Source organism: Chelonus insularis, unplaced genomic scaffold (assembly GCF_013357705.1).
Source record: "Chelonus insularis isolate UGA/USDA-ARS -01 unplaced genomic scaffold, ASM1335770v1 contig_264_pilon, whole genome shotgun sequence".
Classification (NCBI taxonomy): domain Eukaryota; kingdom Metazoa; phylum Arthropoda; class Insecta; order Hymenoptera; family Braconidae; genus Chelonus; species Chelonus insularis.
Window position 1 is genome coordinate 51,642 of NW_023276454.1, and position 13,505 is coordinate 65,146.

Sequence of the window (13,505 nt, forward strand, 5' to 3'; positions counted from 1 at the left end):
CAGAAAAATAAAATATAAATAAGGATTAAATCATAACACTAAAATTAGCAGTAATAGAAAATAATTTTTTATTCAATAATAATTTAATATTCTATATGTGCAGTTGATGAGTCTAGCATTTCAACTTCTGAGTCCATCTCATTTGGAGACATTGGAGAAAAATTAACGTCTCGAGATCGATCGCATTTTTGCGATAAATTTTCATCTGCTTTACTTGAGTCTTCACCCCAAGTTGAAAATAAATTAACTCTTAATTTATCGATATCTTCTTCTTGAGCAGATCCTGTTGCTGGAGTTTCTGAAGATTCTGAAACTTCTGGAGGTTGATGAGTTTCAGAGAATTTATACTTTGGCATTTCACTAGGTGCTTCTGTAAAATGTTTATTTATAAATTATGAACGTTGATTATTTATTTTAGTCTTTATGGTTATACCTGGGAAAGGTGGACCTTCATCTATCAATTGTTCCAAAACATAGCCCAACATCGTAGTAGTAAATGTATCATCTCTGTGAATACCTAAGGCTCTATGAAATGCATCAACAGCTTCTTGAGTATTACCAATCAACGCATGGATAAACCCTATCGCTGAATATGTTGATGGATTCAATGAATTTAACACTAATGCTTGTTGATGATAATCTAATGCTTCTTCATATTTTTTTAGCTTCCTACATGTATGTCCTAAATTATTTAATAATGCTTCCCATTTACTGGGTAAAACAACATTTTTCAATCCATTTTGAATTCTATTTAAAGCTTCTTTAAATTGCCTTTCTGCAGTTTTATAGCTAAATTTAACAGAAACACAGGCAAAATAAGAAAATATATTGTAAAATATAGGGGAATAAAATAAATAATTGGTAATTGAAAGAAAAATACTTACTCAAAGTTGAAAAAAGATATAACACCTGTTTCATGAATGACAAATGGATCATTAGGAGCTATATTTTGAGCTTGTTGGAAAAATTTATCAGCTAATTTCAAATTATTTGTTAAACCACATTCAAGACCAATGTACAAAAGAGGAAGATGACATCCTTTCATCAATTGAGAAGCTTTAAAATAAGCCGCCATAGCTTGATCATGTTCATTTTCAACTGCAAATGAATGACCATATGCTAACCACGCTGGACCAAATAAACGATCGAGTGCAGTAGCTTTTGCTAAATACCTTCTTGCATGATCACTTTTTCCTAAAAATAAATGCCATCATTTTATTCAAGATTTTTTAAACAACTAATAATTTAAACAAAATATATACTTACCAATTGCAAAGTAATAGCAGCCAACTGCAAACCAAGCAAGTGCCATATCGGGATATAAATCAACAAGTTTATGAGCTAAATAAAATAATGCATTCGTTTTTTTTAGTTCTACTAAACAAGCAATATGAACTGGTAAACAAGTACTATGATATGGATCCTTTTTTAAAATACTGAAAAAATAAAATTTTATTTAATTCACTTAATTATACTTTTGTTTTCTTTTATTGAAAAGATAAAAATGATTTAATTTTCTTACGCTTCAGTCAGTGCAAAACATTGTTGGTAATCACAATTATAATATAATCTTTCAGCTTTAGCAACTTGCATGTCTAAATTATTTTGTAGTCCATCAGACACAAGTATTCCTTTCATTCCCATCGTTATTAACGCCAAATCTTCAGATGGAGCTTGATATTTTTTCAATTTACTTTCGTATAATAATTTCAATAAATCTCTATCTGATTCAGAACATTGTTCATTGAAGGGCAAAGAATCTAATAATTCTCTTTCTGTTAATTTACAAAACATGATAATATAACATTTAAATTTACTTAAAAGCTTATATAAAATAAATTATTCATTTCTAGTACGTTTACCTTCAGAAGCTGAAAGCATTTGATTTTGAACAAGAGCTTCAAAAGCTTGATAAGAATATACATCATAGTGAAGAGCCTGTTTGTAACAATCAGTTGCAACTGCTCTATTGTCAATCGCTTCATAAACTCGACCTTTAACGTATAGTATTGCACTCTGTACCTGTTATAAATTTTATAATAAATATCTTATGCAATTGATTCATCACAATGAGTTCTTACATTTTTGGGAGCGTCTGTTAAAATATTTGTATGATCTATAAAACTGACACCTGACTGTGAAATGTTAGAACAGAGTTCAGATTCATTGATAACTTGAAGGGCTTCATTGAACTCTTTGGCCTCTAGGAGACTCCTAACTGTTAAATAATGGCACATATAGTCCGTCTAAAAACAATGATTATAATAAAATGTTGTTACAGTTGACAGGAAAAATATGCATTCATAGATAAGATGATACCTTTTCTAAACCTCGACTCCGGATGCAATGAGCTGCTCTGTGGTATTGTTTCATAAGGTACATACATTGTGCTAAAGTACAAATATCCTTAGGGTCTTCATTACTTAATGAAGCTATTTTATCAGCCCAAAATAATGCTGCACTATAAAGATGCTGGAAAACAATAAATTAATTTTATTTATCGATTTTTAAAGAATGTAATCAGCTCATTTGTTGGTATTTAAATGAACTTACAAGATCTGCATACGACTTCACTAACTTTCTATAGTTGTCTAAGATATTTTTTGTATCAGAAATGTTTTGCATTCCGTTACAATCAACATCAGAATCTTGTCGCGCCATACTTCATTCAAATTTCAGAAACAATTTAGAGGTTATGTGTGTTTATGTGCATGCAAGCTTATTTCCATCATTTTCAGCATGTATGCATACGTCATGCAATGTAATATAGGTATGTTATTTAGCTGCTTTATAGATCATGAATAAATAAATAAATTCCTTTGTTATCTTCAGATGGTGGGAAAGAATTATTTTCAAAAAAATATTGCTGCAAGAAATTAAAAAATCCATTCAGGTAATATTATAAATATTCACTCAAAATTAATTAATCATTTCAGGGAATGAATATTTTTTGAATCATTTTTAAACTGTATTCGATCGGTAGTAGTCGGACAAACTGTCAGGGACAGAGTTTTAAGGAAATTTATGATGTTTTTTATGTTTCTTGCATACTTCTCACATTTCCAACAAGTAAATTTAATATATATTTTATAAATTTATTATATTTGGAATTTTTATTCTCTTTTCATATTTATTTAATCATTTTAGGGGTAGAATAAACCCAGCTACTGTTACACTGTTCCTATCTTTTGTCTAAATTTTACATGAAATCGATGATGGACACGAGTTATTAAAAAATAATAATTCATATTCTTATCAAAATTTTATTATCAATGTAAATCCATTTGTAAATACAAATTGGAATTGTAATTTTTTTTGCTTATTACTTTCAGCATAATTATTATCTAAATAATGTATCTTCAAGCTCAAGTACACTTGTATATTTGACTAATTGATAATTAAAAAATTGTTCCTAGTTTCGTCACTTTGCTATTATTTCCTTAAATCATTTTATTACATTTAAACTATTAGACTTTATCATTAATCAGATATTTATTAGATTTGATGCTTAATCATATGCAGATATGTGTCATGTTGAAGTCTCTAAGCAAGGGTAAAATCTAACTTTATCTAACTTTCATGATTAATCAATGACACATTATGATCAACTTTACTTTCTAGTAGATAATAAATACTCGTAATGTATAAATTAAAGTTTAATTTTATTTCGATAATGTTCTAATACTGATCATTTTTAGAAGTTAATAATATTTCATTTTCAAAACAAAATGTTGTTAAAATACACAATAAAATTTCTTAAAAACACCTACAATATTAAATTAAATCATTCTATAAGAAAAGTCTCGAATCAAAGAAAGCAATTTCAAGAAGTGACAATCAAAGTACCTTGGGGAACGATAAGTGGTAAGTGATAATAAAAATATTTTCTTCAGAGACCGTGCATCAAATTGATTAATCGTGTTGCATATCATGTGTTTGTGTATCTTTTTAAAAATAATATTGACATTATTTCTAATTATTAGTGACTGAAATACATTGATATACTTTATCATACAGGAAAATTTTGGGGATCTACTGATGTTCAGCCAATCATTGCAGTTCATGGATGGCAAGATAATGCAGCTTCATTTGATCCATTAGCTGCAACATTACCTAAAGATATTTCTCTACTTGCCATAGATCTTCCTGGACATGGACATTCAAGTTGGCTACCCAATGGTTTGATGTATAATACTCTCATCTACATCCAAGCGCTGCACAGAATAAAAGATTATTATGGATTGGATCAATTTGGATTAATTGGACATTCTTTGGGTGGCGTAATTACATTTTGTTATACATCCTTATTTCCAAACAATGCTAAATTTGCAATAGCATTAGATTATTTCAAATACCCATCATTAAATTTAACTAAAAATTTTTCAACTTTCAATCAAGAATGGAGCAATTTTTTTAAATATGAAAAACTACAAACTAGGGTTCCTAGTTATACTAAAAAAGAACTTATTGACAAATGGATTAAATCTTCAAGTAATTCTTTAAATAAAACTTCATGTGAAATATTGATGAAGCGAGGTGTTAGAAAAAATCCAGATGATACAGTTTTCTTTTGTCGAGATCCAAGAATTAAATTCTTTCTCAATGATATTGGATTTTCCCATGATCATTTTTTGAGAGGATTAGCTCACCAAGTAAGTTGTCCTTTTATGATAATCAAAGGAGAAAATTCACACTTTAACGAACCAAAAGAATTTTATTACAATACATTAAAAATAGTTAAACAACACTCACAAGATTTTCAATTTTATACTACACCTGGTACTCACCATTTTCATATGGACAATGCTAAACAAATTGCTCAATTTATTAATCCATTTATTTTAAAATATTCCAAATGATATATTCAACAATAAAGAGAACTTTTTAGTTAAAAAAAATTATTTATGTATTTTTCATTTGTTTTTACAAACTCTCTACTTTTATCAATCATGGTAACGATACCTACATTATCGACATGCTCCTATAGATAACTATAGATAACTATGTACATAAGTAATAGCAATTATTATCACACGTGTGTTAACAACATATCAAGAAGTGCGTTTAATTATACATATTTTAATTTTATATCTCATAACCTTGAATGTTTATACGTAAATGGATTAGTAATTGTATCTAGTTCAGTTTCCAGTTTTTACCACAATAGACTGAATGAATAGTCTATTCATTTTACACTATTATGTTTTTTTTACACGTATGTTTCTGATATTTTTTCATTGTCACAATGATTTTTAATTACTTTATATGATTTTGATTTGTTAATGTATTTCCGTGATTCATCAATAATTATACTTAATCATTACGTCATTTACTAATGCAGAGTTCAAATATATTACAAGCTCAAAGTCTAGTCAATAGAATTTGACAGAAATCCAGTAATTAATATTGCTTGTCATAGAGATATAACATATTTTTAGAATAATTTATTGCTTTATAAATTACCATGTTTTTGAATAAAATTTTTAAAAGTCAGTTGTTACAATTAAATATATTAAGAAAATATTTATCAACAACTAAAGCAACAAGTAAAGAATATAAAGAAGTTGAAATAAAAGTACCTTGGGGAAAATTAACTGGTATGTAAAGTATAAAAAAAAAAATTTTTATTCTCTTTTTTATTTAACAAAATACTTATTATTCATCAAGGTAAATATTGGGGATCATCTAATGTTGAACCAATTCTTGCACTTCATGGCTGGCAAGATAATGCCTGCTCATTTGACCCACTGGCACAAAATTTACCTGATAATGTATCTCTATTGGCCATGGACTTCCCTGGCCATGGCTTTTCTAGTTGGATACCAGATGGTATAATGTATAACACTCTGCTTTACGTTCAAGCAGTTCACAGAGTCAAAGAATATTATGGAATGAATAAATTTGGATTGATGGGACATTCTCTAGGTGGAATGGTTTCTTTTATGTATACATCTTTATTTCCAAATAATATCAAGTTTGTTATAGCCTTTGATTACTTCAAATATCCATCATTGAATGCTGCCAAACATTTACCTTTGTTTGCTAAAGACTGGAATAATTTTTTTAAATATGAAAAATTATCAACTCCAACACCAAGTTACACTGAAGAAGAAGCAATTAATAGATGGATTAAAGCTACCAGAAATAGTATTGATGAATCTCTATGTAAAATTTTAATGCAAAGAGGAGCAACAAAAAAACCTGATGGTTCAATATTTTTTCACAGAGATCCAAGAGTTAAATTATTTCTAACTGACACTGGATTTTCTCATGATCATTTAAAAGTATTAGCCATGCAAATTTATTGCCCTTGTATGATAATAAAAGGTGAAAATTCTAGACATAATGAACCTAAAGAATTTAGTGATGATGTTCTAAAAGTTATTGAAAAACATTCATCTGATTTTCGATTTCACACTGTGCCTGGTACTCATCATTTTCATATGAGTAATGCAAAACAAGTAGCAGAAATAATTAGCCCTTTTGCTCATCAGTATATTAATTGAAAAATTCAACAATTAGATGTCTAAAACATTGTAAATAAAATTTTATTTATATAAAAACACCAAAGTGTGCTGATTTATTTATTCATTTAATCAATTAGTGATTAAATGAGCCAACAAAAAAGCATCAATGTGAAAGAATGTTTGATGATGGAAAATAATTCTTTCAGGCTTATTCTTGTTAGGTATGTATGTAAAGATAAAACTTGTGGCGCCAAGCCGGAAGAAAAAGAGTATTATAAGCAGCAATATATTGTGACGTAAGCATTAGAACTTGTCGAGAACGTCGCGTGATACTGTGAGGCTTCGGAGTGGTCAGTAAAATCGCCTGGTTTAAGTCGGTTGATCCTTGTTACTGCTCGTTTCATTATATGTATATCGTGCTTAGTTTCTCTTTAAATTAAATTTTATAAGTAAAGTAAATTTATTGAATAATATTTAAAGTTAAGTTATTGTGTTCATTTATCTTGATATGATTCATTGACATAATTGTCAGTCGCGTTGGAAAACTAACCAAAGTTTCCAAGTGTTCTACAAGTTAACAAAAAAAAAGGAACCAGCTTAATACTAAGTTTAAGAACGAATTGCGTTTGCGCTCGTCAGTTCATCTACTATCTCCTAACTATTTCATTATCATTTGATTATTAAATATACATATAATTGTTGCTCCTAAATGCGCGTGCGTATTTTCGAAAACTCATCAGCTCACCCGTCTACTGAAAGCTGTCTCCACATTCTTTGATATCGCAGTTACTCTCTCATTATTGTACTAAGAATAACGTGTGATTTTAATTGCATTATGACTTGCTGCAACTTTGGTCCTTGAATAATACTCAGAGGGTTCTGTTGCACCTGTTTGTACACTAGATTGTTTAATTATCACATCAATCTTTGGAAATTTTATTGTACAATTGACCAACCTTGAAATAAGTGCTATTTAGTCAGCCAGTATTTCAAGTGACACTTGTTTCGAATGAGAAAAATGACTGATCGTAATACTGAGATGCATTATACTCCACCAACATCCGATACTATTCAGACCAAACCATTTCCAATAAGAGGTAAATTTATCATTAATATTTATTTTATTTAATTTCAATATAACTCACTGATATTTTATGAATTAATTGACTTTTTTTTCATGCATAATTTGTTTTATTTAAAAAGCAAGAAAACAAGTGATTACGTGTAATATTGATATTCAACAATATTTTTTTATTGCGATGTTATTCTGACTAACCTATAGCCTCACATTGATACTATACCGAGGACAAATAAAATAAAATGTATAACGATAATGGCCCGATGAGCGAATTATCGCAATAATTTATTACTTTGTGATATTCAATAAATTCATAAAATATTATTAGACCTTTATCTTGGTAATGATCTTATCAAAACTGGACATTGGAGCCGTTTATTTATCTTATTGAGGAAAGTTTAAGCTGAGACATCAGTAATTGAGACCATAAAATAATATGATATATTTATGATGCATTCAGATATTTTATCTGATATATTCAGATATATAATTACAAATGCTTATTCAAAAAATATAGACATTATAGTATTGAATTTAATACAGATATCTATATTATTATAATGATGATATAAATGATTTTTCTTTATTTATTGTTTCAGGGGAAAGAGCAAATTTTGTAAATAAACGACATGTAATTGCAATGGTTGGCTTACCCGCACGGGGTAAAACATATATCTCAAAAAAACTTTGCAGATATTTAAATTGGATTGGCATAAATACCAAGGTCTTCAATTTAGGAGAATATAGACGACATGCTACTACTGCATATCAATGTCATGAATTTTTTCGACCTGATAATATTAAAGCAATGGCAATAAGAACTCAATGTGCTGTTGATGCTCTGAATGATGTTTGTCAATGGTTAGAAAGTGGTGATGGAGAAGTTGCTGTTTTTGATGCTACTAATTCAACTCTAGAAAGGAGACAAATGATTTATAATATTGTTGTTGAAAAAATGGGCTTTAAACTATTTTTTGTTGAGTCTGTTTGTGATGATCCAGAAATCGTTGAACAAAATATTATGGAGGTAATCAATTAAATTAATTTAAAATTCATATGAGATTAATATTTATTTCGTAATTCAAATACTTGTTTGTATTGAATAATTCTAGGTGAAGGTTAGCAGTCCAGATTATGCAAACATGAATAAAGAAGAAGTTTTAGCAGATTTTATGTTGAGAATTGAACATTATCAAGAAAAATACCAACCACTTGATGAAAAATTAGAACGTGATTTATCGTTTATGAAAATTTATAACACAGGCGAGAAAGTATTGGTTTTTAAACATGAGGGTCATATTCAGAGTAGAATAGTTTATTATTTGATGAATATACACATTGTGCCACGAACTATTTACCTAACAAGGCATGGCGAAAGCTTAATGAATCTTGAGGGAAGAATTGGCGGTGATTCAGATTTGAGCGAAAGAGGTAGACAATATTCCAAAGCTCTTGCTAAATACATTGAAGAACAAGATATCCAAGGTTTACGTGTTTGGACTAGCTGGTTAAAAAGAACCATTCAAACAGCTGCCGATGTTAATGCTCCACAAGAAAGGTGGAAAGCACTCAATGAAATTGATGCAGTAAGTATATTTTTTTATGATTGAATATTTTTTATTAACCAGTAGTTTCTAATCAACATCAATATTTGAATAGGGGATTTGCGAAGAAATGACATATGAAGAAATTTCGAGTAAATATCCCGTCGATTTTGCTGCGAGGGACCAGAATAAATTTTCATACCGATATCCAAGAGGAGAAAGTTATGAAGATTTAGTAGCTCGTCTTGAGCCAGTAATAATGGAACTTGAAAGACAAGGAAATGTTTTAGTGGTTTCTCATCAAGCTGTTCTACGATGTCTATTAGCATATTTTCTTGACAAAAACGCAGGTAAATTTCGATCACACATTTGATTAACACTTGGTTTTATTTCAAGTTCATTACAATAACTATTGATTACAGATGAATTACCCTATTTACAAGTACCCTTACATACAATAATGAAATTAACCCCTGTAGCTTATGGTTGTAAAGTGGAAAGAATTCGGTTACCCATAGACGCCGTGGATACACATCGACCAAAACCAAAGGTAGAAGCAAATCATTATATAACACAATTGTAAATAGAACAATAGTAGTCTAGAGAAATTTTTATGATTTATCATGACTTGATATCATGACGAAAAATAAGAAACCTGAAAAAGGCGATCAATTGGTATTTTAAATTTTTCGTCATAAGTTCAAAAATATTCCATGCTAATAAAAAACCTAATCCTTACCTCTGCTTGTGTTTTAATGCTCCTTAACTGCCTGTTTCATTTTGATTATAAAATATCGATTTCTTTTCTCGTTCATTGGTTGCTTTTTAATGGTTTCATTGACATTCTATTATTTATATTATATCGATTGCTCAATTTATTTATGCATTCAATTCAGTAGAAAAATTTAACTTTCAACGAGTTAAATATTTCTTTCATGAAACTAATTCTTTGCTGGACGATATTGGGATTCGATCAATAGTTCATACTATTGATTTATGTGTGTATAATAATGGAACAATACATATTGATAGATTTATTATTTTATTGATACTTCATATGTGCATGGTTTTCACGGCAACATTGAGATAATATTTACAACAATTGACGACTGACCTTTTTTATGCAAACATAGCCATGAGATTATGTATTATGATATGCGATTATTTTCAGATCCCTGGATATTTGGAGCAGCGATTCAGGAGCATAGGAAAAAATCTACACACTTGATAGCAATAATTAGTCACTAAATAAATAATTTTTTTTCTAGATGGACATTTTTATTATTATGATCGTAATTATAATTACTATGATTGAGACCTAGCAGCATTTTTAAGGGCAGCAGGCTGCCCCGTGGGAGCTTATTATAGTGCCAAATTATTTTTTATTTCATTTTTACTTATAAAAATTATGAAAAATATATACAAATGTACATCAGTTGCCCTCTTAATGTGCTGGTGTAGAAAAATATGATTATTTTTTTTGTATATTGTTGATAATGTGATATGAGTGCTCAAAATGATAAGTGCGTAACTTTAATTGGGTAATTTTAATTAATATCATTTATTCAATAATTTTTCAACCCTGAAAGTTCCATAAAAATATTATTAACAATATTGTGTTCTTATAAAAAAAAATTCATTAATAAACTCACACTTTTAATCAATATTCTTCAACTAATGATAAATTCATAAAGAAAAATAAGACAAACAATATTCACCCAGTGTATATTTATAACGTTAAATGACAATGTTTCTTAAAATTTTAAATACATATATGTAAATACGTACATATATATCATTCGAAATATTATCTATTTTGCATTACTTTATTCTATTCAATAATAAAACTTTATCATCTTTTTCTCCTGTAACTACAATGAAAATATTAAATAAAGTATTAGAATAATTGATTTTTTTAATAAATGTCCTGTTTATTATCGAAATTTTTTATAAAATTAATCAATTATGCTTTAGATAAATTTGAAAACTCAGTGTATAAACATGAAAAACGGATATAAAAATTCAGTCAAAGACTTGAATCCAAAACGCAATAAGGTAAGCATTTTTTATTCATTAAAATGTAAATTAGTAAATACTAACCTCATAGAAGTTTCTGATAAATATACATAATTTCTCTTGAAACTTTCTTCAATTGCATAAAAATATAGAATTATAATAATTTTTAATAAAAATTTTATGAGCATAACATCTAAAGACACACCAATTGAACGGAGAATTTGCGCGCGATCTCCAAGTATATTTTTTATTGTATTAAAGTATAAAATAATGATTCATATGTTAAAGTTATGATTAAAATTGTATTAAAATATTTATTTTTATACAATGACTGATTATAATGACTACAAAAGAATCATATTACTTTAAATAACAATAACTAAGAAAACAAAGCGGTTATAATTGCGAGTTAAGAATGATCACGTGATTATTTATTTAAACTACATTACCTTTAGAACTGATAAAACAGAAATATCTAATCAAATTATCTGAAGTAAATATTGGCAAATACACTGCACGCCATCTGTGCATTGTTTTTTTTTCTATCAATTCAGAACATTCAAAAGATTCGTTATAAAATAACCGCTACAAATATTCTATTACAAAATAATCCAACAAAATTAATAATATCAATTTCTTTAACTGCTACATTTATTTTCTGAGTGATAAAATTTACTAAGTGAGTGAAAAATAATTAAATATTATTTATTTTGTTGTAAGTTGTCTGTTTTGATATGAAAAATAAGAATTGATTATTTTTGTTGGTTTAGTCTTGGTTATGTAAGAATGTAAACAACTAATATTAATTTGTCCAATGATAAGAAATATTGTTTTTTTTTTGCAGGCATTATCAAAGTTTTGTAAATACGTGTGAATAGTATAAACAAACTATGGAGAATTTAGATAATTCACAGTGGCGTTCTACAGATTCTAACTCTGATAATCTTGATGAATCGGCTACAGAAACTATCAATTCATCTTTTTTGTCATGTAATACACAAAAAGATAATGAAGATTGTGATTCTGAAGATGGATTATTAAATGCAATGAATAATTTACAAATCACAACAGTTGAAAAATCCGAACAGCTTGATCATTTAAATTCCACCACAAAAATTAATATTGATAAAGAAAATAACTTTTTAGATGAAAAAGTAGATCATACTCAAGAAAATACTCAAATAAATAATACACTGAATTCATCTAAAATATTTAAAAAGCCTCCAACTCCTATGAAATCGAAGTTAGCTGTTCCAACGAAAACGAAAACAATGTCATTACCACCTCCTGATTTATCAAAATCCAAAATAATGAACGTTTCGTTAAATTCGTCAATATCAAAAAATAAAAATTCCAAAGAGACGGATAAACGTATTATTAAAACACTAGTCGATACAGATGAAGGGATAGAACTAAGAGAGGAAAAAATAAATCATTTTTCGATTCCCATAATTGATGGTAAAAAGAAACGTACAGAACCTATTGGATTCAGTTTTTTAAGTAGAATTAAGAAACCAGTGACAAAAATCAATAATAATGAAGCAGAAAAAAACATTACAACGGGAATACAACAAACTAATAAAAATGTTTCATTAAATAATCAACGTAAAACAGTGATTCGTAGTCGATCAGCTTTAACAATTAATAGTAATGTAGCAAAAGGTAATGAAACCTTAAAGACAAAATCTACATCAGCAACTATGAAACGTTCTATTACGACATCAACTCTTTCCGCAGTAAAAAATACCAAGAATGTAAAAACTAATGTCAATACGTCAACTCTTAAAAGAGCAAATCAAGAAAATAAATCACCAAATGAAAATAAAATCAAGCCACGAATACAGCATCAATTTTGTAAGGCTTTACCTCCGAAATTACATACAGACCAAAGAGCAAAGAAAAGACATGAATTTGACGTTAAATTAAAACAAAAAGAAATGGAAATTGAAAAAATACGATCTGAGTTAGAGAAAAAGCAACGAGAAAAAGAAAAACTCGAAGAATTAGCATTGAGAAAGACTATGGAACACAAAGCAATTCCTGTGCCAGAATTTAAAGTACCTGCTCCTATTCGTTCAAAAAAGCCATTGACAGAACCACAGAGTCCAGCATGGGCACTTAAAATTAAGCAAGCTAAATAATTATTAGTTCATGATAATTTTTTATTATATTTATAAACTAAAACAAATAATATTTTGATGAATCGTTTTATAGATAAATGTCTTTCAATTGACGTAATAATTTTTAATAAAAAATAAATATTTTTAGTGAAAAAATATTTTTAATTAACAAACATTATTATAATTTACATAATATTGTATACTTTTATGCAAGCTAATTTAAAATACATTAATAAATTTTTTTAGGTTTCTTAATTAAAGTATTTTCATTTGAATTTGG

General features: G+C 28.0%; 5 protein-coding genes across 8 annotated transcripts; 4 read left to right on the forward strand and 1 right to left on the reverse strand.

Annotated features, from left to right (window-relative positions):
* Positions 1-48: 48 nt before the first annotated feature.
* On the reverse strand, positions 49-4,116 carry Cdc16 (cell division cycle protein 16). The gene is made up of 10 exons (XM_035080056.1): positions 4,016-4,116; positions 2,554-2,866; positions 2,320-2,472; positions 2,082-2,246; positions 1,863-2,022; positions 1,523-1,775; positions 1,267-1,436; positions 885-1,194; positions 434-789; positions 49-370 (listed from the first exon to the last, which is right to left on the reverse strand). The coding sequence occupies exons 2-10, from the start codon at positions 2,659-2,661 to the stop codon at positions 84-86; spliced, it is 1,962 nt and encodes a 653-aa protein (XP_034935947.1). The 5' UTR covers positions 2,662-2,866; positions 4,016-4,116; the 3' UTR covers positions 49-83.
* Positions 3,535-4,847, forward strand: LOC118065038 (probable serine hydrolase; the record flags this gene model as incomplete). The annotated part of the gene is made up of 2 exons (XM_035080065.1): positions 3,535-3,864; positions 4,018-4,847. Coding segments are annotated over exons 1-2 (966 nt in total), but the record flags the coding sequence as incomplete, so codon positions are not given.
* Positions 4,848-5,094: 247 nt separating this feature from the next.
* Positions 5,095-6,563, forward strand: LOC118065037 (probable serine hydrolase). Of its 2 annotated transcripts, XM_035080063.1 has the most exons (3): positions 5,095-5,215; positions 5,342-5,597; positions 5,668-6,563. In XM_035080063.1, the coding sequence occupies exons 2-3, from the start codon at positions 5,465-5,467 to the stop codon at positions 6,504-6,506; spliced, it is 972 nt and encodes a 323-aa protein (XP_034935954.1). In that variant the 5' UTR covers positions 5,095-5,215; positions 5,342-5,464; the 3' UTR covers positions 6,507-6,563. The 2 variants fall into 2 exon arrangements, with proteins under 2 accessions (XP_034935954.1, XP_034935953.1); XM_035080062.1 differs by having other exon boundaries at positions 5,117-5,597.
* Positions 6,564-6,700: 137 nt separating this feature from the next.
* Positions 6,701-10,753, forward strand: Pfrx (6-phosphofructo-2-kinase). The gene is made up of 6 exons (XM_035080058.1): positions 6,701-7,564; positions 8,145-8,572; positions 8,658-9,131; positions 9,205-9,439; positions 9,512-9,639; positions 10,261-10,753. Exons 1-6 carry the CDS (start codon positions 7,477-7,479, stop codon positions 10,315-10,317), a joined length of 1,410 nt encoding a protein of 469 aa, XP_034935949.1. The 5' UTR covers positions 6,701-7,476; the 3' UTR covers positions 10,318-10,753.
* A 375-nt stretch (positions 10,754-11,128) lies between these two features.
* On the forward strand, positions 11,129-13,415 carry LOC118065036 (targeting protein for Xklp2-like). Of its 3 annotated transcripts, none has more exons than XM_035080061.1 (2): positions 11,129-11,144; positions 11,950-13,415. In XM_035080061.1, the coding sequence occupies exon 2, from the start codon at positions 11,996-11,998 to the stop codon at positions 13,244-13,246; it is 1,251 nt and encodes a 416-aa protein (XP_034935952.1). In that variant the 5' UTR covers positions 11,129-11,144; positions 11,950-11,995; the 3' UTR covers positions 13,247-13,415. The 3 variants fall into 3 exon arrangements, with proteins under 3 accessions (XP_034935952.1, XP_034935950.1, XP_034935951.1); XM_035080059.1 differs by lacking the exon at positions 11,129-11,144 and adding an exon at positions 11,636-11,784 and having other exon boundaries at positions 11,950-13,414; XM_035080060.1 differs by lacking the exon at positions 11,129-11,144 and adding an exon at positions 11,786-11,820.
* The last annotated feature ends 90 nt before the right edge of the window (positions 13,416-13,505 follow it).